This window comes from Pantherophis guttatus, chromosome 1 (assembly GCF_059756535.1).
Source record: "Pantherophis guttatus breed Tessera chromosome 1, ASM5975653v1, whole genome shotgun sequence".
Taxonomy (NCBI): domain Eukaryota; kingdom Metazoa; phylum Chordata; class Lepidosauria; order Squamata; family Colubridae; genus Pantherophis; species Pantherophis guttatus.
In genome coordinates, this window is record NC_142063.1 from 106931287 (window position 1) to 106957763 (window position 26477).

Sequence of the window (26477 nt, forward strand, 5' to 3'; positions counted from 1 at the left end):
TCACTGAACTCCCCAGATTGAAAACACTTAGCTTCTGGAAAAGGGGTGGGGGGGTTGTTCAGAGGATTTCATTCCAAAGCATCACACCTTTATTGCACATTTTGATAGATGGTTGATGGATGCCAGCACATCTCATGATGATTTAATACTTGACACCTTTTTGCTGAATGTGTGAGCTTTCTCTGGGTAAAAAGTTTGCATTTTGGCAGAGTTCTGACTGTAGAGATCAATCATCCAATAAAGAACCTTTTTATTGAACCTGCTCAAAATGCCTTCTGATTCAGTTAAAAGTAATCAAAAAGTATGTTTCTCTGTAAACTGCGTTTCTGTACAGAGTATATTTTCTGAATGGTTTCGTGAACTATATACCCTTAATTTATTGGTCCTTGGTTAAATAATCTTTGTAACACAATAAATCATTTTGTGCATACATAGCAATCCCATTTACTATTTAGACTTGTGTAGCATATATATAAGATGGTGCTATCCATGTGTAAAATCCCATGTGATTTTAAAAGACATTTCTTTCCTCATTTTAGTCTATTAAATCAAGGAGTTCCCTTGATTTAAATACACACGTCAGTGATGGGTTGCCCCCGGTTCGGACTGGTTCTATAGAACCGGTAGTAAAACCAATGGGAGGCTCCGCCCACCGACCCCGATGTCATCAGAATGCTTCTGCGCATGCACGCGGCCCACTACAAACTGGTAGTAAAGGTAAGTAGAACCCACCCCTGACACACATATATATTTACATAGTAGGTAAGTAAATATATCCTGGAGGAAATGCTGAGTATTTAATACAGTAGTACTTTATCCAGAGAAAGACCTGGAGCAGTGAAACTGATCTTTCTCTGATGGTTTACAACTAATCCCAGCAATTTTAGGAAACATGAATACAGATGCTCAAACAGTGTTTACTTGTTTATTAAGAAATAAGGACATTACCGGGCCTCAATTGAATGTATGTCGCAGGTATTATCTCAACTGAAGATAGGTTTCTGGTTTTCCTTTTTTTATCAAAGAGAATTTACATATAGCTAAGCAGTAATCCACAAATATTTGCTGGATTATTAAAAGCGATGTCTTAACCTGCTGTTATTCTTTGCCTACCAGAAAATACATGTGATAAAAACTTCTTTTGGTTTGTTGATATTATGGGGAAAGCTTGCAAATACAGGTAATTCTCAACTTATAACAGTTTGTTTAGTGACCGTTACAACAGCACTGAAAAATGTGACTTATGACTGTTTTTCACACTTAACAACCGTTAAAGCATCCCCATGATCATATGATCAAAATTCAGGTGCTTTGTTCATATTTATGACCGTTGCTGTGTCCCAAGGTCATGTGATCCTCTTTTGTGACCTTCTGACAAGCAAAGTCAATGAGGAAGCCAGATTCACTTAGCAGCTGGGTTATTAATTTATCAACTGCAGTGATTCATTTAACAACAGTGGCAAGAAAAGTTGTATAATGGGGCAAAACCATGGGTGAACTGCTCCCGGTTCGGACCGGATTGCCCGATTCGGTAGTGATGGCGGCAGGTGGTTTGGAGAACCGGTAGCAAAAATCCCTGCTCCTCCCATGCCGAGCTGAGCTGTGCGATCATCAGAGGTTTTTTTTTTACTTTTAAAAGCATTTTTTCTACAACCTCTTCGGATGAAAAAATGCTTTTAATAGTAAAAAAAACCAAAAGCCTCTGATGATTGCGCAGCTCAGCTGGAATCATCAGAGGCTTTTAAAAGCATTTTTTCTACAACCTCTTCAACCAAAGAGGTTGTAAAAAAATGCTTTTAAAAGTAATAATAATAATAAAAAAGTTGGCCATGCCCACCCAGTCACATTACCCCACACCACCAAGCCATGCCCACAGAACCGGTAATAACAAATTTTACATTTCACTACTGGGCAAAACTCACTTAACAAATATCTTCCTTAGCAACAGAAATGTTGGGCTCAATTGTGGTCTTAAGTTGAGGACTACCTGTAAAGCAAGAAACTTAAAGTACAAGTTCGACTTAGTGATTGAGGCATGAAGCTAGAAACCAGCAAACTGAATTCTATTCCTGCCTTAGGGATAAAAGCTGGCTGGGTGACTTTGAGCCAGTCAATCTCTTTTGGCCAAACTCGCCTCACAGGATTGTTGTTTTTGAAGTAAAATAGAAGGAGGAAGGAATATTGGGCATGTCTGCTGCCTTGAGTCATTTATAAAAATAATAAAGATGAAATTTAAAAAATTCTTTAAAAAAAAAATTCCAACCCGAAGCCTGTAGGTAAAAGCTACTGCCAGCAATTTCTTTGGAGACTTCCTTAGAAGTCAGTGTTGTTTTTCATGAAGATTTATAATTTATGCCTCATTTCATTCTCTCCTTTTAGTTACATGCAACATGCTGTTCTTAACTGTACTGCATTTGAACAGTATAGAGATAGTAACCTTTCCATTTTGCCTGCCTTAATTAGTCTGAGCAGCTGGTATCATAAGAGCTTTGCTAAAGTTAGAGAAGGCTTATTGAGCCCAACGTTCTGCTGTCAGAAAAGCTTACATACAAACAAAGATTTCATGAAGAGCCTTTTAATATGGTTTGTCCAAAGAATCTTGAGCTCAGTTTTGTCGTTGTCATTGTAGATTGCTTGGAAACTGATTCATTTCAAAGGCTGTTATTGAGTCAGCTTGAAATCATGAAAGTGTACTTGTGTACCTGACATCACAATTTACCCTTAATATAGAAAGGTATTTTAGAGGGATTATTGATTGACAAAAGCTGTCCACTTCTTTCTTTCTTTCTTTCTTTCTTTCTTTCTTTCTTTCTTTCTTTCTTTCTTTCTTTCTTTCTTTCTTTCTCTTCCTTCCTTCCTTCCTTCCTTCCTTCCTTCTTTCTAAAAATAAGTGTGACATATGTACTTATCTGTATTGTTATTCTCTTTGGGGAGAAGCAACACTATGCAAAGCGTAGAAATAGGGTGACGTATAGTGAGTCCTTTAAAGATGTGAAAGAGACATGATTAAAAAATATATATAACAATCTAAGATAAGTATCGTTATAACTTAAAAGTACATCTGTCTGTACACCCCAGCTTTGAAGAAAGCACATTGAAACTCTGCAGTTTCAACAAATAATCCTTATCAGATTGTTCTGATTTCTTAGCTTAATGAGATGTTGCAGCCTCGTCTGTTGATGACTTTGGAAGGCAGATGAACAAAAATCCTTACTTTCAGTCTTGAGCTGTGCTTCCTCCCTCCCTCTCCTCTTTCAATTAAATCATTGGCTCAGCTAGTGCAGTACTGTCATAGCTAACTAGTGTCATCATTCAGGTGGCATACTGTACCTAAGCTGCTTAATCATGTTTGTAATTAAAATGATATGCATGCAAGCCTCAACTTAGAACCATTAGTTTAGTAACTGTTCGAAGTTACAATGGCACTGTGTCAAACTCAGAATAACAGAGTTGGGAATAACAGAGTTGTAGGTCATCTAGTCCAACCCTGCCCCATTGTTTATCACACTTATGACTGTTCAAGCATCCTGGTGGTCACCTGGTCATAATTTGGATGCTTGGCAGATAGCATGTATTTAAGCCGGTTGCAGTGATCACCTTTTGCAACCTTCTGACAAGCAAAGTCAATGGGGAAGCCAGATTCACTTAACACTTGTGTTACTAACGTAATAACTGAGGTGATTCATTTAACAACTGTGGCACAAAAGATTGTAAAATGGGGGGCAAAATTCACTTAACAATTGTCTTGCTTTGCAAACAGAAATTTTGGGCTCAGTTGCAGTGGTAAGTTAAAGACTACCTGCATGCTTAAAGCTTTCTTTGCAAACACATCTACCTTGCTTTCTGGTAAATGTGTGTTTTGTTACTGGTTGCACTTGGCATGACAGCTAATTACTTAAATAAGCAAGCCTTCCCATGACACCCATTTTGTGCCTTCAATGTGCTGAATATTTCAGCTGTGCTTACTGGCCCCAAAATTGTGCTGAATATTTCAACTGTGCTTACTGGCCCACTTCTGATGTACAGCAACTTCTCTCTAACTAAGCTACAATTGAGCCACAGCTACTGATGTCCTGCAACTCTTGAGGAGATCTTTATCCAGACATTCATATGAATGAGTAGCTTAAAATAAGCAATTTTGAAAAGAAAGAAAGCTCCTTTGTCAAGATCTGTAAGGGTCATTAGAGTTAATTTTTTTTTTACAGGATTATTCCCATTTGGAATTGAACAATGAAAGAAGTTAGGCAATCCAGTCAGGACTTGAGAATTTCACAATGGCTTTAAGGATCAGTGGTTTTATGCTAGGAACTCAGTATGCCTATATGCTGCGGAGGTGGAGTGGGCATTGGCCATTTTTAGCATAAGCTTAGAAATAAAAATTGAAGGTTAGGAGACTATTTTAATGTGCTCCTAGTCTCCAAAGTCAATTGTAGAACAAGACTGATCCTATCTGAATATTTCTGGGGTGATAAGTATTGCTTTCAGACTTTGCTGCAGTAACTACATAAGGTGGATGTGTGTGGATTGAGCTTATTTCTGCTTGCAGTACACTTGAACGTACACAGCTGTGGAATCAGACTGGATTGTAGTTTTTAAGAATGCCATACAGCATTCTACCTTTTGGGCACCAAGGACCAGTTCCATGGAGAGAGGTTTTTCCGTGGACCGGAGGGGGTATGGTTTCGCATGCTGCCTGCATCCCATGGATGAGGCTTTGCTTGTTTGCTCGGCCCAATTTCTGGCATGCCACAACCTGGTGCCAGTCCATGGCAATGCATATCCTGTTTCCCCCAAAATAAGACATCCCCTGATAATAAGCCCAATTCGGCTTTTGAACGCATGGCAATAAGGCCAAGCGCTTATTTCAGGGTTTAAAAAAAATATAACACAGGGTCTCATTTTCGGGGAAACACTATATTTCTTTTTTGTTTTTTGCTACATCAGAAAATTGTAATGTTTTCTCTTCTGATTTTGAGGATTTTAAGAATTTTCCCTTCATGTATGACCTGCACACTATCATTTGGCTATACTCAAGTGTCTTGTGTTATTCCTTCTAACCTGAATAATGGTCCTGGTGTCGTAGAACATGAAGCAAGCTATTTTGAGATTACATTTATACTACATACTGTATATCCTACACAAGCAGTTTCCTTGGGCTATAACAAGAGAAATGTACTCATATGAAAGCACGTGTAGGATTGTAGTCTTAAACACATTTGTCAGTTGGAGTCTATTTGAGGTTTTTTGTTTGCTTAAGAAATATTATCTGATGGATCTGTGCAATGCTTAAGCCTTGAAAGGACAAGGGTGCTTCAGAGTGTGTGTGGTTGCTGGTGTAGCACCAGTTAGCAACTTCTGAAAGCAGCCACATCTTTTTCTGGGGCTGTGTTTTGGTTACAGTGCTTGTCTTCCTTTCTCCAGGGCTGGCTTCAGTCAGTGTTGGTTGGCAGAGAGGGAGAATTCCCCAAGCGCCTCATTCATTCACGGGATGTCTCAGAGTTCTATATTGTCCACCGCCATCACCCACTTTTCAACATCTACATGAAACTACTTGGTGAGGTCATCTGCTGCTTTGGGGTTTGCTATATCAGTACCCTAATGATACCCAATTATATCAACTCCAAGTGAGGCTGACAAGGTTTTGCCCTAATATCTGGAGGCTGTGTGGGTTTGGATGAGGAGGAACTGCCTCTGATTTACTCCTACCAAGACCAAGTAGACAGCCCCTGACCTCCTCTCCTTTCGCCGCGAACTGAAGACGTAACTCTTTCATCAAATGGGCTGATCCATTGGGGGATTTTTACATTGAAATAATTTTAATTAATTTTTAATTGGATTTTAATTTTTATGTAATTTTCAAATTTGTTGAATGTTTTCTTTGTAAGCCGCCCTGAGTCCTTCGGGAGAAGGGCGGCATATAAAATTACATACATACATACATACATACGTGACTGTGGGTTTTTAAATTGCCAGACTGGGATATTTCAAGTTTGACCTTGGTTGGGGTTGCATTTCCCCATTCAAGGGTGGTGCGCAATTTTGGGGTGGTGGTCTTGGATTCACAGTTCCTGCTCAATAAGCAGGTGGCAGCTGTGATCAGGAATGCTTTTTCCCAGCTTCTGCCCAACCGGTTCAGTCAGGATTGGTGTGATGACCCGGGGCGTGGCATGAAAGCAACACAGCCAGAGAACAGGTCTAACTCCCATTTATTGCTCCAACTGTGCCCCCAAACATTCCCACATTCACTACAAGTCCTGGAGCAAAGCTCTCACACACACCTTCAGAAGCCTCTGGCTGCAAGTAGTCCAGTAAGTCAGGTTAACCAAAGAGCAACCAGGGCCAGCAGTCCAATAAACCAGGTTAATCAAACAGTAACCAGGGCCAGCAGTCCAATAAGCCAGGTTAGCTAAACAGTAACCAGAGCAAGAAGTTCAGCAAAGCAGGCAAACTGGCAAGCCCCACAAGACAGAGTACAGCAATCTCCAGGCTTTGGCAAGTGCACACAAGGCTCCACAGATTCAACTCTTATTCCTGACAAATGCCCCTCCCACCGGCACCTCCTTACATCTCAGTCCCCAGGTGTGCCTTGTGAAAGGGGGCGGGACACACTCCACCCTCGTAGCTGGCTCAATTTGCGTTGATCTCGCCATCTCTCTTCCCTCCTTGCTCTCGGATCAGGAGGGGGTAGTCCTTGATCTTCTCCTGAGCTCTCCCTGTCTGCAGGCCTTACTAATTCAGAAAAGCCTGGACTGTCTCAGCCTTTCCCCAGTTTCCTCCAAGGCCAACAGAGCCAGCCTCTCCATCTCTGTCAGTTCTTGTTCCAGCTCATTTTCCCCCTCGGAGTCAGACTCCGATGGGGGCTATGACAGTAAACAAAGCCATCTGTACTCTGTAAGCCAGTACAGCAGTGCCAATCCTCTGGAATGAGGTTCCCCCACCCAAAATTCAAACAACTCCCACCTTTGGTAGAGTTGTTGTATTGAAGACAACCAATATCTCTTTCTTCCTTATTGTTCCTCTCTGGGTTTGTTTTCTGCACCATCATTGTTCTTTTATCTTACTCTGTTTTTGTATTTTTTGTCTTGTTCTTTGTCTTTAAATGTTTTTGACAATTGTTGATCACCCAGAGTTGCTGGGAGTCGGGCTGCTTATAAATTTGAGAAATAATAGCAGTAGTAACTGCCTATATTGTTAGATGTTATCTAAAAATTTCTTAGGTCCTTAGTTAGGACTTGAATTATTAAAGTACCGTCAGTCTTAGATTGCAAATCTAAATGTAGATTACCCACACATAATAAATAATAACTGTTGTTGATGTGTAGAAAGCCATGGTTGCTTTAAGGACTAGGTGGTCTATAGTGTATGAGTGCTTATGTGTATGCCTGAAATGCCCCTTTTCCTTCAAATTCAAAGCATAGCCCTATTAAATTGATGCAGAAAATTATAAAGGGGGAATGGCTCAAGAGAGATATACTGCTTACTTAAAAGGTAGCAATTGCTAATTGATTTAGTCAAGTATAGGAAGGGGACTACATGATTAATACAAGCTCTTAAAAGTGCTGATCTAATGAAGAATCAGCTTCTCCATTATTCACAGAAAGCCTTCTTTAAAATGTTGGCATGTAAAACCTCGTATAGTGCTTCCTATTGATAATATTATTTTAATAGAGCCATTACAAGAAGGGTCAAAAGTTGTTTGTTTAGATTTTCTTACGCATGCCATTCTGGAATGTAGCTTCCTTTTTGTTGCCAGATTAATTTTAGTAGTCAAGGTGAATAATATAGTTCATGAACTGTACCTCAGTGTTTGCATCATGCAGCTATGAATCAGCTTTAGTTCTTAAGATCTGAGGGGAAAAAAGATAAAATGAATTACATTTTGGATTTTTCAATCAGCTGGGGTGTGGAAAACAACAAGAATTTTTTAGTATCTGTTTGTTCCAGGATTCATTTAATATCAGTTGGATTGTGGCCTGATATTGATATAAAATAGATAAAAACTGAGTCAAAACAGCCTGATGGCCCAATTGTAGGATTGCTTTGAATATCTATTCTCTGCCCACATTTGGATTTTATGATTTTATTTTTTTTATGACCAGTAGGTACTCTGAATTGACTTCTGCCCTGCATAGACCATAGTTCTGCCCTTTTGTAGGTTTCTGTGTGGGTGTGGAGGGAGCCCCAGTTCCAGTCCTAGTACCCAATGTGTTAGTTTCTGTGTTGTGCTTGTTATGTTTCTTTGAGGAATATTGCTATCAACAGGAATATTGCCATCACTATTGCTGCTTTTTGGTGCTGCTAGGTATGTTTGTTATATGTATATATGTTGTATGCTGGAACGTTAAACACAATATTTCATTTTCTATAATGCATAATGATAAAGGCATAGATGTACACCTCAGGCTTACCATGTTTAGTGACTGCAGCTTTCCCTGTTTGTATGTGAAAAGTCTGTCTTCAAAAAAAAGTGTGCTACAACACTCTAAGGATGTAGCTTTTGGGTTTTTTCTTTCACATTTATCACAGCAAAGGTGTGGTGCACCAACCCATTTTTGTATTCCAGCAATGTTTTCTGCAGTAACCGTTGCTTGTGTCCCAAGGGCTTTCAGCTGTTCATCTGTCCTTGGCAATTTACTCTTCTGCTGCGGGGAGCACCAATGAAAGTGACCAATTTAACTTGGCCGCTGCATGAAGAATAGCTGCATATTCTTTCCCAGAAGTGCGCTAATGGTTCATATGTATTTGTATAACAAAATGATGTCAGAATCCTCATATTCAAGCATGAGCCATATCCAGTTCTACCTGCCATGAATACTAAACAGTTGGCTGCTTTTAATGTTTCCTTTCAGGTCATCACAGTTTTAGGGAGCTGCTGTGCCTTGCCATCTCTTATGAGCCACCATAAAGCAATTAGTTTTATTAGTGCAGCTAAATGCCAGCTGGCTGCAAATCATCAAGTTGTTTTCCAGGGATAAGAATCTCTGTACCTCTGTCTAGTTCAGGAAATACACTGTCTTATCAAAACACGACTGCACAGTTTTTAAAATTAAATCATGGTAGCTGATCTTTTAGCTATTATTGAAAAGAAAAAAGTATTTAAAAAAAAAAAAACTATGATGATGTTCAGATTAAATTTAATATAGAAAATATGGTTGTACTTTAAAGAATAATTTGAAGTGTGTTCATCCAAGCAGCCAGTGTTTCTTGGGAAGAGACTATATGCAAGCTACCACTGAAGCGCTGATATCAGATATAAAGAAAAGTTAACAATTTGACATAAGAGTAAATTTGCAATGGAGATAATAAGCTAATGTACACCAAATATATCTTTCAGACAATTTGCCATCTAAGCCTTGACCTAGGACAGGAGTCAGCAACCTGCAGCTTTTCAACCCCCCGGTAGGCCAACCATGGATAAATCCAAGAGAACTACAAGAAAACTATTCAACTACATATGCTAGTTTTGTGGCTGCTCAAGAAATAGTCAGGCACAGGAAGGGTTTTGTGGCTCCCGGTGTTTTCTTTTCTGTGGGATATGGGTCCAAATGGCTCTTTGAGTGTTTAAGGTTGCAGACCCCTGACCTATGAATTCGTTTGATTTTCATTTTATATCTAGCAGAAGAAGACAGGTTTTTTGTCTTTATCCGAACAGCCTGGAGAGAAAAAGTATCTATGTGCATACAGATGTAACAAAGCTTGATGGACTCAGTTTACAGTGCAATATGTGCACAGTTGGATGATCTAATGTTAGGGACAAATCACCATGGAGATAAACTATCTATATGGTTGTTAGGAATCAAAAGCAACTTGATGAAAAATAGTCATAATTTACAAAAAAACTTAGCAAATTTTTGTTGTTTCATATGGGTTGTTTAGTCAATTATTGTTGTGGCCCGTCAGCGGCCTGTGCAGCTAGTAGCTGATTCCGACAGCGAGGAGGCTGGTTTGGTGCTGCACTAGCAGCCTGTGCAGCTGGCACTCAAGTCAGACAATGAGGAGGCTGGAGAAGATGTGGTGCCAGAGGCGAGGATTCAGCCAGGGCCTTCAGAAGCTCCCATAAGTGAAGAGGAAGAAGAGGAGGAGCCTCTTCTCGATGCACAGGCGCGCAGAGCTGCCAAAAGGCAGGAGTGGTTCCTCAGGAGGAGGTCTCCTTGAGAGTAAGGCTTGGTGCTAATTGGCCACTCCCTTAGCCTATTTAAGGAAGGACGACGACTGAGGCAATTTTCAGGGAACAACTTTGTTCACTCTCCTTCACGTCTTGATCTTAGTTCTCTGCAAATTGTTCTGGGCTTTCTGCCAACCATAGTAAGATTACAATTATTTATTCTTTGGATTTTTGTAGGCTGTTTGTGTGTGCTGCGTTCTTTGGGGTCTGTAGCTGGGGCAGAACAGTTATATGGAAATGTTTATAGAGAGATAAGAGACAGTGACTGCTTCATGCCTTTTGTCCTTGCCAGCCTATGAAGAGATGTAATTAATGCATCCTAAAATGCAGGATATTTTCCTTGAGTTTGTAGAGCAAAATATTATAAAATTGTGATGTGACTTTTTGATGGAAATCAAGTCAGAGTTTGTAATTAACAAAACTAAGATAACACCGCTATTGGAAGAAATCCTATGTTTTTCCATCTTAGAAACCTTGATTATAGATATGTAGACTATGCAGCGAGATCAGTGGTCCCCAACCTTTCTGTCGTGGTGGCCCGGTGTAGGGGAGGGAGAGAGGATGGTTCCGTGCAAGTGGCAGGCACCTGCCGCTCATGTGAGGGAAGTTTCATGCGCAAGTGCAAGTGCAAGTATCTATCACTTGTGCAAGGGGAGCTTCGTGCGCAAGTGCCTGCCTCTCACCCAAGCACAAGACTCCACTCGCCTGACACTTTTCACGGTCCGGTTCCGAATGGGCTGCGGCCTGGTAGTGGGCCACAGCCCCAGGGCTTGAATATCCTTGATCTAGACCATGATTCCTCAATAACTTAGATAATCATTGGGACTACCTAAGGTTGATACTATTATTTATTTCTAGTGCTACTAATTAAAGTAGTATGGGGGTTGATGAACAGTCTGAAACCTCATGAATGAATTGATGAACTGAAGAGTTTGGGGACCCCTGGTCTAGACAGAGTTAAAACCTTGGCAAGATACAAGAGAATCTTATAATAAATTAGTCCTAAATTATTAAGAGATGTAAAAACATCCAATACAACTGGTACTTAGCATTCTAGTACCATTTGTATAGAATTCATGGTAGACTAGACAGGATGTTACTGGAGACTAATCAGCTATGGAACTAGGTTAAAGTAATAAAAGGCATTGACTTAGATAAAAAGGTAATTGAGGAGAGCCATGATCAGAACATATTAAATTATGTACAGCATAAAGGAAGTGAATAGGCATTTTTCTCTTTCTCAAAACTCTAGGAGTGGGGTGAGGTGGAGTGGTGAGGTTATTTAATTAACTAATTGGAAGATTAATATTTCTCAGCACATAAATAGTGGAATTTATTAACCACAACACATGATGATGGCCACTAACTTGGATGACTCTAGAAGGAAATTGGATAAATGAGGACAGTTTTATCAAGCATTATCATTATTGGGACACAGTACTACTTTCGATATGCCTCCAATATAGTGTAGTTACAGGAAACAATGTGAGGAAAGGGGTATATTTCCATCTCTTGCTTGCAAACATTCCAGGGGGCTCCTTTAGGAGTCTTAAGAAGTGATGCATCTCCATAGATGGCGTTATGTCCAGCAAATCTTTAGAAATCCTATTAAAGACTGCCTTGTCAATCCCTTTACAGATCACATTCCTTAACTTGACTAGACAACTCTTTATTGTTGTTGACTTAAAGGGATTCTAGACATTTAAGGTCAGAGAAAGAGCACATGAAGCAATTTGCTGTTTAAATGATCACCTGGAGCAAGATTGAGCCAAACTGAATCATACACAGAGCACAACTTTAAAAGTTTCCTCATTTTTGTGATTGAGCATTACTGAAAACAGCTTGCCTCTTCAATCTACAGAAAATAGAATGTGGCAGAGTTACGTTTACAGTATATTTTAGTTAGCATAATTTATAATAGAACAGGTAAGGAAGAATTACTTAGTTTCCAAATATTTTGCTTGGCTGAGGAGAGTTGCACCACATTATAAGAATGCCATTATTCTTTAATTTGTGTAAAATAATAAAATACACAACGACATGATTAATGGAAAGTATATTCTCTTTATCCTCCACTCCAAAGTAATGACAATATATTTATAGTGGGTACATGTTGTTAAGGTTGGAGAAATAAATCTGATTTTATTCTAGGAATTTAGGTGCGTGTAATATAACTGTCACTCTTCATTTGGTACAGTTTTTGCTATTTAAATTGTGCCAAAGAACAATTGTGAGGACTGATGGGTGCAAGTGAAAATCTCAGTGAAAAATTGCTCTTAATTTATGGCTGAAGTTTAGTAGAAAAGGTTTGTCTCTTAATGCTACACCATAAATGACTGGCTCTTGAAACGAATGTTGGAATATTAAACTCGATCAGAAATAAAATTATTTTTGTTGGCCTCTTATTCTTCATGAATAGAACATATTGACCTCATGGAAAAATGTCATTCAGGGATATTTATAGTTCAGTCATTGTGCATACTTTTTTAGCCCAATGAATTGACATAGCAAAATTGTATTTGAGTAATCCATTACACAGATGGAATGATTTTTTGCTTCCATGAGTCAATTGTTCACATTTTTATAACATCCATTTGCTTTATGTTTTTATATATTTGGTTTTGTTTTCCTCCCCACTTTCATGCAACCATTATGAGAACTAGCAACAAGAGTAGTTTCTATAAAGACACTCTGAGAAGTAAGATGAATGGAAAAGGGAGAGAGGCCGGATGCTGGAGAGTCTAAAAATCTGTATTCCATCCAGTTTCTTTCAGGAAATGGGCAGAGCCTAAAATGATAAGAAAATGACTGCTGCAGTACACTAGCTGCCTATTACAATAGTCAGATTTTCAACATTGCTTTTCAATGCATTTTGTTGGTTATCAGAAGGACCGTTACAGGAAGAAATCCCCAAGTTTGCAAGAACTGTGGCTTGCTTTTGCTTATACAAAATGTCCAATGCCCTCACTTGCTTTGACTCTTCATTAGGCAAAGTATTAAGTGTTGGAGGATGTGTGAGTAAACAGAAGTTTTTTTGGGGGAAAGCACTGGATATTAAGATATTTGAACAAGTAAATAGAGCCTTCAATTTAAAAATCTGCTTAGTATTTTTGTGTGAAAAAAAAGTGATACTATTGTTCGGTTTAAATTACATTCAAAAGCTAAATAATCAACCTTTGCAATGTCCTTAAAGTGGATAAGACAATGAGAACAAACAATAAATGGAGGAAATGGGCCTTGGAGTCAAATTGAATTAGATAGTAGTTTGGTTTTGGGTAATTAAAGAACACTAGCTTATTTGTGATTAGTTGTGGGTGCCGAAGGGGAAGAAAACAGTGTAATTCGCAAGAGACAGGTCAGGGCTCTGTAATAAATCTTTCGGGTTTTTTTCTTTTGTGGTTTAAAGACTGCTTTCTCAAAGTGGTGTGTCTAATCAAATGCACCACAGATTTCATGTCTCTCCCTCTTAAATCAATCTTTGAACTCTGGATCAGGCCATGACCTTTATGACTGATGGTTGGTCTTCTGGCATCCTTATTCTCAAAATTGTGCTTATATTTTTCAAGCTCACGGTCTCTGTCAAGAATATTTGTTATTTTCTTCAGGTTTCTTTTTTCCTCTGGCTTGAGATATTCAGAATTCTTAATGTTTTTTTGTTCTTTTTAGTATTCAGAGGTTCCTATGAGTTTCTTTATGAATTTTCCTTTGCTCTGTCCTTTTTTGATTGGTCAGCTTCCTTACTATTCGTTACATACTTAATAGTGTAATTAATAATTATGTTTGATTCCTGGCAGTTGCCTCGACATGTCCCTGTAGTTTTCTTGGCAACATTTCAGAAGTGGCTTGCCATTGTCTGCTTTCTAGGTCTTAGACAAAATGTCTGGTCCAAGGTCACCCAATTGGTTTTATAGTATGCATAAGATGGGATGAGATCTCAGAGTCTCCCAGTTTCCAACCTTATGCTTTAACCACTATACCAAAATGGGCCTTGGAGTTCATAGTAAAGTTGGAGTAATTCCCTTCAGCTGCTATCCTTGCTCCACTTTTGCCTATCGTGCCAATGAATTCAGCATTTTTGTAGACATGTTCAGCTATAGTTGTTAGTAAGCCTCTACTACATTCTATCCCAAAAGACAGTTTTCTAGTTTTCTCTTTTTTGCCATACTGAAAAAGTTTCGTTGATATTTACCTGTTGGCTCAGTACATATGAGAGGTCAGCAAGAAGCACATTTTTGTGTCTGTGTTGTTCATCAGGATGAGGATCAGTATCAGATTCTGAAGTCTTGTTCTCTTCATTATGTTCCCCTCTTGCTACTTCATCTTGAATCTGGGGAGAAATTTAGAGTTGCTAGCCAGATAACTACCTTTTTAGGTTGTGTAATCTCATAAGTCATATTGTTTACTGTTTGGTTGTATCCTGGAGTAAGGCAAAATAGTCCTATCATTTGGGTTGATTCTAAGGCAGTGTTTCTCAACATTGGTAATTTGAAGGTGTATGGGCTTCAATTCCCAGATTGCCCAACTAGCATGTCTGGCTTGAGAATTCAGGGAATTGAAGCCCAGATATCTTCAAGTTGCCAAGTTTGAGAAACACTGCTCTAACCAATTTACCCTTAATAACATACACCCCAGAAGTAGGGAAGATGGCTGTAATACTTAGTTGATTTATCCTAAAATTTTGAATGATTGATTGATTGATTGAAGCATCCCTTTGTTCAGTGCATACAAGGACTGACCAAACTTAATCTATCACAGTCTCCTGTAGTAATGACCTCTCTGTAGGATCTTTAGGGAGAAACATAAAAAACTGAGGGTCCTTAGTGATCTCTGGGCTTGGTTGTGAGAATAGAATAGAATAGAATAGAATAGAATAGAATAGAATAGAATAGAATAGAATAGAATAGAATAGAATAGAATAGAATAGAATAGAATAGAATAGAATAGAATAGAATAGTTTATTGGCCAAATGATTGGACACACAAGGAATTTGTCTTGGTGCATAAGCTCTCAGTGTACATAAAAGAAAAGATATGTTCATCAAGAATCATAAGGTACAACACTTAATGATAGTCATGGGGTACAAATAAGCAATCAAGAAACAATATAAATCGTAAGGATACAAGCAACAAAGTTACAGTCATACAGTCATAAGTGGAAGGAGATGGATGATGGGAACAATGAGAAGATTAATAGTAGTGCAGATTTAGTAAATAGTTTGACAGTGTTGAGAGACTTATTTGTTTAGCAGAGTGATGGCATTCGGGAAAAAACTGTTCTTGTGTCTAGTTGTTCTGGTGTGCAGTGCTCTATAGCGTCGTTTTGAGGGTAGGAGTTGAAACAGTTTATGTCCAGGATGTGAGGGGTCTGTAAATATTTTCACAGCCCTCTTTTTGACTCTTGCAGTATACAGGTCCTCAATGGAAGGCAGGTTGGTAGCAATTGTTTTTTCTGCAGTTCTAATTATCCTCTGAAGTCTGTGTCTGTCTTGTTTTCTTGCAGATGTTTCATTACCCAAACTAGGCAACAGCATCAATGCTAGTAAGGGCTTACTAAAGATTTATAAGCACTGATGATATTATCTAGTTTGGGTAATGAAATGTCTTCAAGAAAACAACGAAGCTCAGAGAGCACCAAGGGATCCCTCATTTCAATCCTGAACTAAAAATATTCTCCTTTAACGGGAAAGCAACAAATAGAGGCAACAAGGCCTGTACATAGAGGAAGATATTTCACTCAAAACCATTCAAAGTTGGGATGAGACACTCTTTACTCATCTTTAAGGGTGGAATCAGCAGGAACAAAGATTTTTATTTATTTATTTATTTTTGCTAGCTTATTGCTACTTCTCCTCCTCCTAATTTATCATTTGTGGGGATTACATAATGATACTGCTTCTAAAGGCTTCACTGCAGATTGGCTTTTGGCAACTTTCTCTAGCACTATTAAAACAGCTTTATGCTGCATAGCTCCCACTTGCCTCATTGAAGTGGCTGTGATGGAAAAGAAAATGCAAATCTGTAGGAACAACAGGAAGAGGGATGTTTCTAAAGGGTAAGCAAAGGGAAGCTGCAGGCTGAACTGTACTTAAAATCTAGGATAAAAATGAAAAGCAAGCAAGGCAGTTTTATCTATCTCATAAAAAGTGCAGCCTCCCTTATCACCATCTTACCAGAAGTTTGCATAGCTAGATTATTTTGAAGAAACCTTGAAAAGTTCACATAACAATATACAATATCGATGTGGAAGTCAGGTTTTTTTCTCCTTGCCCTTCCTATGCCCTTCCTAATCAAGGTAACTAGAAGCCAAGTATTTGAGGAATTACATGTAGGTCAAGTGTTTCCTAGGGTTGATGTCTCGGGAAAAGGCTTGTTCTTGTAAACAAACCAGGGGTGAAATGCTCCCGGTTCGGACCGGCTCGGGCAAGTAGGTAGCGATGGCGGCGGGCAGTTCAGAGAACCGGTAGCAAAAATCCCTGCGCCGCCCCCCCTCATGCCCAGCTGAGCCGCGCGATCATCAGAGGCTTTTTTTCTTTTAAATGGCTCTGATGATCCAAGCTCTGACAATCCCAGCTGAGTTGCCTGATCGGCAGAGGGTTTTTTAAAAACCCTCTGATGATCAGGCAACTCAGCTGGGATCGTCAGAGCCTTTTGAAAGCATTTTTTTACATGGTTTTACATGTAAAAAATGGTTTTAAAAGTAAAAAAAAAAAATGGCCACGCCCACCCAGTCACATTCCCCCCCCATCAAGCCACGCCCACAGAACTGGTACTAACAAATTTTAGATTTTACCACTGAAACAAACCCATATGAAGAATTAATGGGAAAAACCATGTAATGGAATGATCTGACCCTGGGATTGAAAATAGACTTTTCCAAACAATTGGGGTACAAGGTGTATATTTTTGTAGTAAAGATAGTCCTTGACTTATGACCAGTTGCTTAATGACAGACCCCAAAAATGTACTTATAACTTATATTCAAAGTTCTGGGAGCTGGGCCCCCACTAGTAACATCCTATTTTGAGCAATCGGCAATCAGCCCATAAATGCACATGACTGCAATTTATGTCAGTTTTTCCCAGAAATTGGAGTTTCAAAGCAAAAAAAAAAAAATCCAAAACCATTGTGGCGGTGGCGTTCGCTTAATAGCACAGATTTGCTTAATGACTGTGGTGATTCACTTAATAATGCTGCAAAAAAAAAATCAAGTTTGTCAAATGATAACCATTTGAGAACCAGTATGTCTTACAATCATAATTACAGAATAATTACAGCAGGGATCCTCAAACTTTTTATACAGGGGGCCAATTCATAGTCCGTAAGACTGTTGGGGGACCGGACCGGCTGGGTGGGTGTGGCTAGGTCATGTGACTAGGTGGGCGTGGCCAATTTAACTTTAATTTGTTTTGCTCCTGGGGGTGTTTTATTTGCTTTTGTTTGCATGTTGCTCTTTTGGTTGACTTTTCTTTTTACTAGATCATTTTTTCAATTGTTTAGGAGTCTAGTGGTCCACTTCAGGAAACTCAGTTTTGCAGCAATTCTTCTCATCTCCAAGGAACTTGACAAATCTCTCTCTGTCTCTCTTCTCTCTCTCCTTCTGTCTCTGTCTCTCCCTCTCTCTCTTTCTTTCTCTTTCTATCCCTCTCTTTCTGTCTCTCTCTTTTTTCCCTCTATCTGTCTCTCTTTATCTTCTGGAGGCGGGGAGGTGAAAAACAGGCTGTTTTCGCCTGTTTTTTGGCCTCCTGGGCGTCTGTGCGCCCTGTTTTTCACTTCCCTCACCTCCAACAGCATTCTGTAGGCTAAAGACATGCAAAAATGGCCCATTTTTTGGCCAAAAACAGGCCATTTTCACCCATTTTCTGGCCTACTGGGGCAACTGCGCTCCGTTTTCCACCTCCCCCACCTCCAGCAGCATTCTGCAGGCCAAAAACAGTCAAAAATGGGCCATTTTCACCCATTTTATGGCCTCCTGGGGCATTTGTGCACCCCGTTTTTCACCTCCCCCATCTTCAACAGCATTCTGCAGGCCAAAAACAGGCACTTTTTGCCCATTTTTTGGCCTCCTGGGGCTTCTGTGTGCCCCATTTTTCACCTCCCCCGCCTCCAGAATATCTCTGCAGGCCAAAATTGTTGGTCTTACCTTTCAGTTCCAGCCCACGGGGCTCGCAAAGGTAAGTCCTGTGCTCGGCTGAAGGATGGGTGGGGCGATGTGGGTGGGGCAGCCTCGTGGTCCTGCGCGGCCTGGATTAATGGCTTCGGCGGGCCATATGTGACCTGCAGGCCGTAGTTTGAGAACCCATGAATTACAGTATGATTATAAATTGAAGACTGCTGGTATTAAATAGCCATCCTTTTGATTAAGCTGTAAGAAAATCTGTAAGGAAAAAAAGTCAAAAACTATAGGGAGGTCCCCACCTTAACATTTTCAGTGAAGAATGACAAATATAATATTCAGAACCAAGATTCTGTAGTCTAACCCTTTGCTCATTGCAAAACTTAATCTGAGTCCTATTCTGAATCTGTGATATAGTCGTTTTTTTCTCTGTGAGCTACCATAATGGGCTTAACAAATGTTTCAAATCCTTTCTGAAAATCCACCTTTAACATCATTTCCTACACATAATTTAATGCAACTGAAGAAACTGCATCTTATTCCCCTGATTAATCCCGTCTCTATTCCATTCTTCCCCCTCTTGTTTTTACTTAACTTCTATTTAGACATAAACTCTTTAGGACAGAGCCTTATACCTGATTTTTGTAGAATGTTAATCCTGGAATGGAATGGAATGGAATGGAATGGAATGGTTGGAAGGGACAAACTCCCTGCTCAGGCAGGAAACCCTATATCATTTCAGACAAATGGTTGTCCAATCTCTTCTTTAAAACTTCCACTATTGGAGCATTCACAACTTCTGAAGGTTGAATGAATGAATGAATGAATGAATAACCCTTCCAATTTTTCTTCTCTTTTTCCTTTGACAGAACTAGCGAGTTGGGAATGTTTACCAAGAAAGAATTTGATCAGCTGGCCCCAGTGGTGGACAGTTTCAGCCTCATGACATATGATTATTCATCACAGTTGGGGTAAGGCAAAATGCACAGGTACAACAGCACTAAGAACTGAGCTGGTGTTCAGCTGGAGGTCACATTCATCCTGTTTCTTAATAGTAAGAAGATAACTGATAGAGTATAACTCTAATGACATTCTCCTAAAATGTTTATATATCAACAATCTTAGGTCTCTTAGAGGCAGCCCTTTATACTAGTGCAGTGTTGGCGAATCTTTTTGACACTGAGTGCTGAAATGGGAGCGCGGAGCACCGGAAAATTAGCTTCTGGTTTCTGGCGTGCACATGCATGCCAGTCACCTGGTCTTTCGGTTTCTGGCACACATGCGGCCATGAAGACCAGCTGGCTGGCATGCACACTCTGCCAAGGAGCTGCTCTTCTGGTTTCCGGTGCTCCTGCGCGTGCGAAGACCAGCTGGCGCACCGGAACCCAGAAGAGCAACGGGCAACGGCTAGCATGCCCGGAGAGATGGCTCTGTGTGCTACTTCTGGCATATATGCCATAGGTCCATGATGGCGAACCTATGGCATGTGTGCCACAGGTGGCATGCTGCGCCCTCTCTGTCGGCATACAAGCTGTCACCCCAGTTCAGCTCTGTTGCTCATGTGCACACGTCAGCTCGTGCTGGCGGGTGGCGGGGTTCATGCGAGGGCCATAGGCAGGGCGCGTACGGCAGCCACATGCACATGCAGGGGGCCGCATGTGCATGCTCGGGGGTGGGGCGCATGCAGGGAGCTGCACATGCATGCCTGGGGTGGGGCACATGCGCGGGGGCTGTGTGCACATTGCATTTTGGGAGTTCGGTCATGTGCATGTGCATTTGTACACTTGGTCCAGAAAAGGTTAGCCATCACTGTCATAGGTTCACCATCACAGTACTAGTGTGTATCATACCTTTTTTTAAAAAAAAAAAAATCCTTTCCCTCCAACCAAGGAAGGAGATGTGACCAAAAAGCTTAATCAAGGAATGAGATGCGGCCAAAAAAGCTTAATCAAAAACTTAATCACTGACAAAATTAGTTGTCGTTTGTAAAATTATTTCATCCTATACTTGAGTGTAAATATACACTTTTTTTCTCTCTCACAAACTATTTTCTTGCGTGTTTACTTTTTTGTCAGATAGGTTATTTCCAAATACACTTAGGACTTTAGCCCAATTAAGCATCTTCAGTGGAGAACCTGCCTGCCTAGATTGAGCAGCCTAAAAGATTGGCAGCAGGAAGACAGGATAGAGATAATTAATACTCAGTAATAATATAGTTAATATACTGTAAATATTCAAATATACATGACTCATTAACTCAGTTGAAGTAGTGAAAATATTTATTAGAAAATGCATAATAAATGTAAATAAACCCTTTGGCTTGTGTATATATCTAACTTTTTATTATTGATTTCACTTTGGTAAGGAGATTCCTAAAAATACATGTTTGTATACTGCTTGTGGAAAGTGAAAGAAGAAAGCAATTCTTCTTTTATATTTTCTTTCTTCTCTGCTTTGAAGCAATTCTAATAGATACATTTTCTTTCTATTTTATCAAACCATGTCTTAAAACTTTTAGCTTCTTATTTTAACTGTCAACTAAGTATACACATAGGATAAAAGAAATCATTCTGCTACTGGTCCAGGGAAATACAAAAAGAATTCCATGTTGATAAAATATACTTTTAACATAACTGCTATCTCTTGCCAGTGGTGGACACATTAAGAGACACCAAAAAATGTAATACAGAAGCAGATTGTAAAACATGAAGCAACAGCCATTTCAAAAAGAATTTTATCCAAAACGCCTGAAGGATCTATACTGGAAAAATCCAGTGCACAGATGAATATTTCAAAAACCCTTTACAGATGAAGATTGTTATAGCCACATTTACATATATGTGAATCTAATATTTTAGAATTGTAGAGGGAGAGATTGTGAATAGTACTTTTTAAGAATTTTCCCATATAACTATTGTCTTTTTTCAGAGCAGTTTTCTTTCTAGTAAAATATATATCTTCCCTTTCTTGGGAAAAATGCCCCAAATGGCATATAATATTGTAAAATAGAGTAAACTAAAAACAACAACAAAAAGACAGTTACAGAAATGGCAGAAACTAGGACAAAAATAAACAGGGTGGATGGATGGATGGATAGATGGATACATACTGTGGTACGAGTTTTTTTAAAAAACTGTATTTTTCTACTTCTAACTCCTTTTTTTACTCTGGAAAATACTGATTTTAGATTAGAATCTTATTAAACATGGTTCTATCTTTTAGGGGAATCTTACAATTTGAACCTTAATTTCTTTCTTCCTCTTTCTACAGGTCTGGCCCCAATGCCCCACTGCCTTGGGTGCAAGCTTGTATTGAGATGCTGGATCCAGAATCCAAATGGAGAAAAAAAATTCTTCTGGGGCTTAATTTTTATGGCATGGATTATTCAAGTAATATAAGAGACCCCATAGTTGGCAACAGGTAAGTTTTCAAAGTCTTGAGTTTTCTGAAAACATTGTATGTATTAATAAAGTGGAATTTATATATACAGTATATATTTTGTATGCATGTATATATCTCTAGAAATCTTGGTACAGTTAAGCGTAGTATCCAAGGAGCGCGGTGGCTCACGTGGTTAGGATGCTGAGTTGACAATCAGCAAGCCCATGCTTGAGACCCAAGTGCTGCTGTGTGATGGGGTGAGCTCCCATCATTCACTCCATCTCCTGCCAACCTAGCAGTCTGAAAGCATGCAAACGCGAGTAGATAAATAGGTACCGTGTCGGTGGCACATTAACTGGGACATGAAAGGAGCATCTCCTGGGCAACAGTGGTAATCCTTTCAATCCGGAAGCGCCTTGGTGCTTCCAATAGAAACACGAATGTGATGAAGATATCCAAAGCAAAGGAAAAGAGGGATAATTTTTTTCTTCCTGCATCTTCATTTCTATCCTGTAGTCATTTTTAACTTCTTGGCTCTCATACCAGAAATGACCCAAGAATGTAAAAAAGTGACTATAGCAACAGTTGGCCAGCATCAGACTAGATTCAGCAAGCATTGGGGTTCAACACTATATTTCTTTTCTCCCATCTGTTCCGTTAATTGTGTATGTATAACCACATATTCTATTTCTTATGAATGTAGAAAGAACAATGTTTCTACTGCTATATTGTTTAGTTTGGGCATAGATTTTGCTGATTATGTTTAAATGTCTGTTCCCCTTTCCCCCTAACCAACATTCTATTCCAGTTACTGTGGGTTTGTCTATCTCTTTTCTACATTAATCCATAGTTTCTTAGTTTCCAGATAACCCTTAGTTCTTATCTCAATTAGTGGTAGAGTGGAACTGGTTGGAAAAAGCAAATTTCCTCTTCCACAGAAGGTAGGAAAGAAAAGAAAAAAGAAGCCAGATCCTCACAGTCTGTTGGCTCCGTCTTTCGCTGAAGTTTCTTATGGGCTTTTTTCCTTGTTGTAAAGCTGAATCCTCTGTCTTTTGTTAAATTATAGTGAGGAGGAATTTAACATACTTCCTCTTCCCTGTTTCTATATATTGTTCTTCTCTCTACTATACCCATGAAACACACATAAGAACAAGCTCTTGTTCAATTTTGCACTGAAAGGGCTTTGCATTAAAATGCTGTGAAGCAGATCAAGGTGACATGTTTAATAATATGGAAATTTTACTTCTGCAGTGAAACTTTGCAAAGCCAAGTCCTTTTGCATTTCTGAATATCACTAGCAATTTCTAAATACCACTTCTGCTGACTAATCTAAAGCACATTTAATTTGTATGATACAGATGAGTGCAAATGATTTTTTGAAGAATTTGGTCCTTTGAATAGTCACCTGTATTGTCAGTACGTACAGATTCTGTGTCACTTTGAATTCTGCTAAATGTAGGAATTAACTTATTTTGGAAAAGTAAGACTGCACCCAGCCTTTTGTGGCATGCATTGCTATCTTTCCATTTCAATGTTGTTTTTGTTTTTCTTTAATACCAGAATTTGAAAACTGAGTTTCCCAAAGTCTGAAATAATTCCCCTGTACTAAAAGCAAAGAAATTGCCTGTGCTAAAAGCAAACAATGTCAAACATCTTATAGACTATCTCCAAAACAGGTGCCAATTTACTGGTGGCTTTTGTTCCAGTAAGAGCATCTGAAGATGCATTTGCAGCATTATTAAATAAGGGTTGTTTGCAAGAGTAAATCAGTGAAGAAAAAATGATGAGTATCTATACAATAACACAGAATGTGCCTCAAATATCAGATATAATAATCTGTTAACCATGCTTTTTAAAAAAATGTTGAACTGATTACAGTTGGGTTGTAATTCTATATTCAGAGTTTTTTGGCAGTAAACGCAAGTGTGTGTGTGTGTGTGTGTGTGTAAAGCCTTTAAACGTTTTGAATAAGATTAGGTTGTTAGAAGTAATCTAGCAATGTAGCTGAGTAAGCAGAGTGGCAATCTCTTGCTTTGCATTGCAGCTTTAGTTTCTGACATACGAAGAAAATCATGCATCCACAGAATTGCTGTTACAGAGATTCTGGGAAATTACCATTGATTCAAAGATAATTTTGATACGCAAGTTAGAAATGGGAGGAAAAAACTGCAGTACAGATTATTTTATTCTCAGTAGCTCACAGTGTCACCATTAAAGAGAAAATTATAAGGAGAAAAATGATTGTGTACTTCCAGCGCAACATTAGCACGTACAGAATTATTAATGGCTCTTCAGCTAAGCAGGCCTATTATGTGATGAGATGATTTGCCTCTCTTTTCGTCCCACCTTCATGTCCACCCAGAGTTTTTCTCTGTTACGATATAGCAAAATAGGTTTGAGGCTTGTTTTAGTGGTATTTACTACTGTTACAGCAAACATATGAATGGATGTAAGATCGCTTGATTGACAAGGCCCCCTCAGAGTGAAGCATGAGGCAGATGCTATGAGGAAATATGTTGGCCTCATCCAAAATTCTCTGGGTTACAGGAGGGTAACAGGTAGAACTAGTTGAAGTGATGATGCAATAATGGCAGTGGGTGGCCCTCTAGATCAACCTTAGCAAGCTGCCTCAAAGTTGAAGTCAACACACAGTTGCCAAGGTTGAGAAACACTGCTTTAGGCAGTGGATAGTAGCATGGAAATTGTACCATCCACCCCTCACCTCATCTGCTACTTAAGACATCCTGAACAGGAAAGAATGGTAAAATAAAATAAAGCATGTTTTATTTTACATAGTTACTCTTAGAGCAAGGGTGTCAAACTCGTGTCGTCACGGCGGGATTACGTGACATATCGGGATTTTTTCCCCCTTCACTAAACCGGGTGTGGACGTAGCCAGCACGTGATACACATCTGGTCCGCAGGCTGGGAGTTTGACAGCCCTGTCTTAGAGGGTATATGATTTGGGTTTTTTTCTTTTTCCTTAAGTAGATATTTCCTAAGTGGGATGCTAGGAAGTTTATCCAGGCATCCATATGATTCATTGTTTTGCAGTAGTTGCTTCTGTAAATTGCCTCATTAATTTATTGCGCTAGTTGTTGGAAAAGAACAGGGGCATTAGACAAAAGTATATTCTACCTAGCAAAGAAAGGAGACAGATAGAAAGTAAGAGAAATACGTAGTTAAAGGTCCCAATCTGATATTGGAAGCTCATATCTGGTTTTCTGCACTAGAGCCCTTCTGGTTTGCAATTTTTGCTTCTTTTTCATGCACAAGATTAGATATAAATGATAGGCATTTAGCATTATTTAGAAAACAGAAATAAATTAAAATTAGAAATCGCTATTAGAAATTGTCAATATTTATTTTAATAGTGACTTTGTTTTATTTTGTACTTGACAATGAGAACTATCAGCAAAAATGTGATTTTTCTATCTCTTTTTGCCTGCATATACATCACTGGATTTCAGAGAGAGAGAGAGAGAGAGAGAGAGAGAGAGAGAGAGAGAGAGAGACAGACAGAGAGAGAGAGAGAGAGACAGAGAGAGAGAGAGAGAGGGAGGGAGGGAGGGAGGGAGGGAGGGAGGGAGGGAGGGAGGGAGGGATGGTATTATGGTATTATCCTACCATAATAATATGATTATTATGGTAGGAAATATATAAAGATGTATGATAATAGCTTATTCCCATATGTAAGCTAAATAGTGTGATAGATTCCCTATTTTTCTTTGCAACAATGAAGACTGGATATTGTTTTCAATAGAATTCTGTAGGGCAGCCCAGCATGTGCCAACAAGCTATAATCTGGGGTTACTTCTGAGATTAAATTATCGTTTGAATAAGATCCACAAAGGGATTTTGTTAATAGCCTTGTCTTCTTCTCTTTTGTTTTTTGGCGGCATACACTTATGAGAGCACTAACTATAAACTAAGGAATCCAAATTGCATTTCATTTAATATTCAATTAATAAATTTATCCTAACTAGATATATGTTAGAAGAAATCTTTGGAAAATCCTTATGTTGTTATTTCCTTATATGGTGATTAAACATCTGCCTAGACAGTTTCTTGAAACCTTTTTTAAGTTTCAGCCAAATTGATTATTTCTGCATCTTCTGAATTATTCTTCTTTTCTGAGGTCTGTCAATTCAATATATGGGATCTTTCCTCCCAACTTTAGAAGAAAATAAAATGTTCAACATGAAATGCATAGCATTTATCCTTAGTTGCTGCTTCTTCTGCATGTGTGGTTGCTCTGAATTTGATTGCACCGTATTCTTTTTGTGTCTTAATTTCTATCATTTCTAATGATAAACAATGCCTCAATCTAACATGTTTAATTGCCACATCAATAGGTATAATTGTAATTTTAAAAATACATGAGCCTTTATAATTAAGCACATTCACAATCTGATATAATTGGAATTTATTCAGAACGATTCATTATACTAATTGTCTTTGCCCTGTAATGTTTATTCATTTGGGCCCAGCTGATCTTCAGTTCTAGTGGCTAGAAACAAGCAAAACTCCTTTAGGTTACAGGTATGCTTCAAGGACTATTTCCTCTGACAAAAGAAACTCCTTTCTTTTTGTTTTGCTACCATGTTTCCCCAAAAATAAGACCCTGTCTTATATTTTTTTGAACCCTGAAATAAGCGCTTGATCTTATTTTCGAGGAGGTCTTATTATTTGGGGGCGTGTGGAGCAAGACGGGGCTCCTCTTGCCGTCTTACCTGATTTCCAGATCTGTCTCCCTAACCCTAACCAGAGGAAATGGTGGGGACTGGCTGCGCATGCGTTTAAATATTTTCAGGGAGGG

At 39.0% G+C, this 26477-nt stretch overlaps 1 protein-coding gene across 1 annotated transcript in view; it reads left to right on the forward strand.

The window, feature by feature from the left end:
- CHID1 (chitinase domain containing 1) overlaps positions 1–26477 on the forward strand; it is a 117122-nt gene that overhangs the window by 46127 nt on the left and 44518 nt on the right. The window contains exons 9-10 of the mRNA XM_034416840.2: positions 19147–19248; positions 21548–21697. Of these exons, the coding sequence (XP_034272731.2) occupies positions 19147–19248; positions 21548–21697 (252 nt within the window). The remainder of the gene's footprint in view (positions 1–19146; positions 19249–21547; positions 21698–26477) is intronic.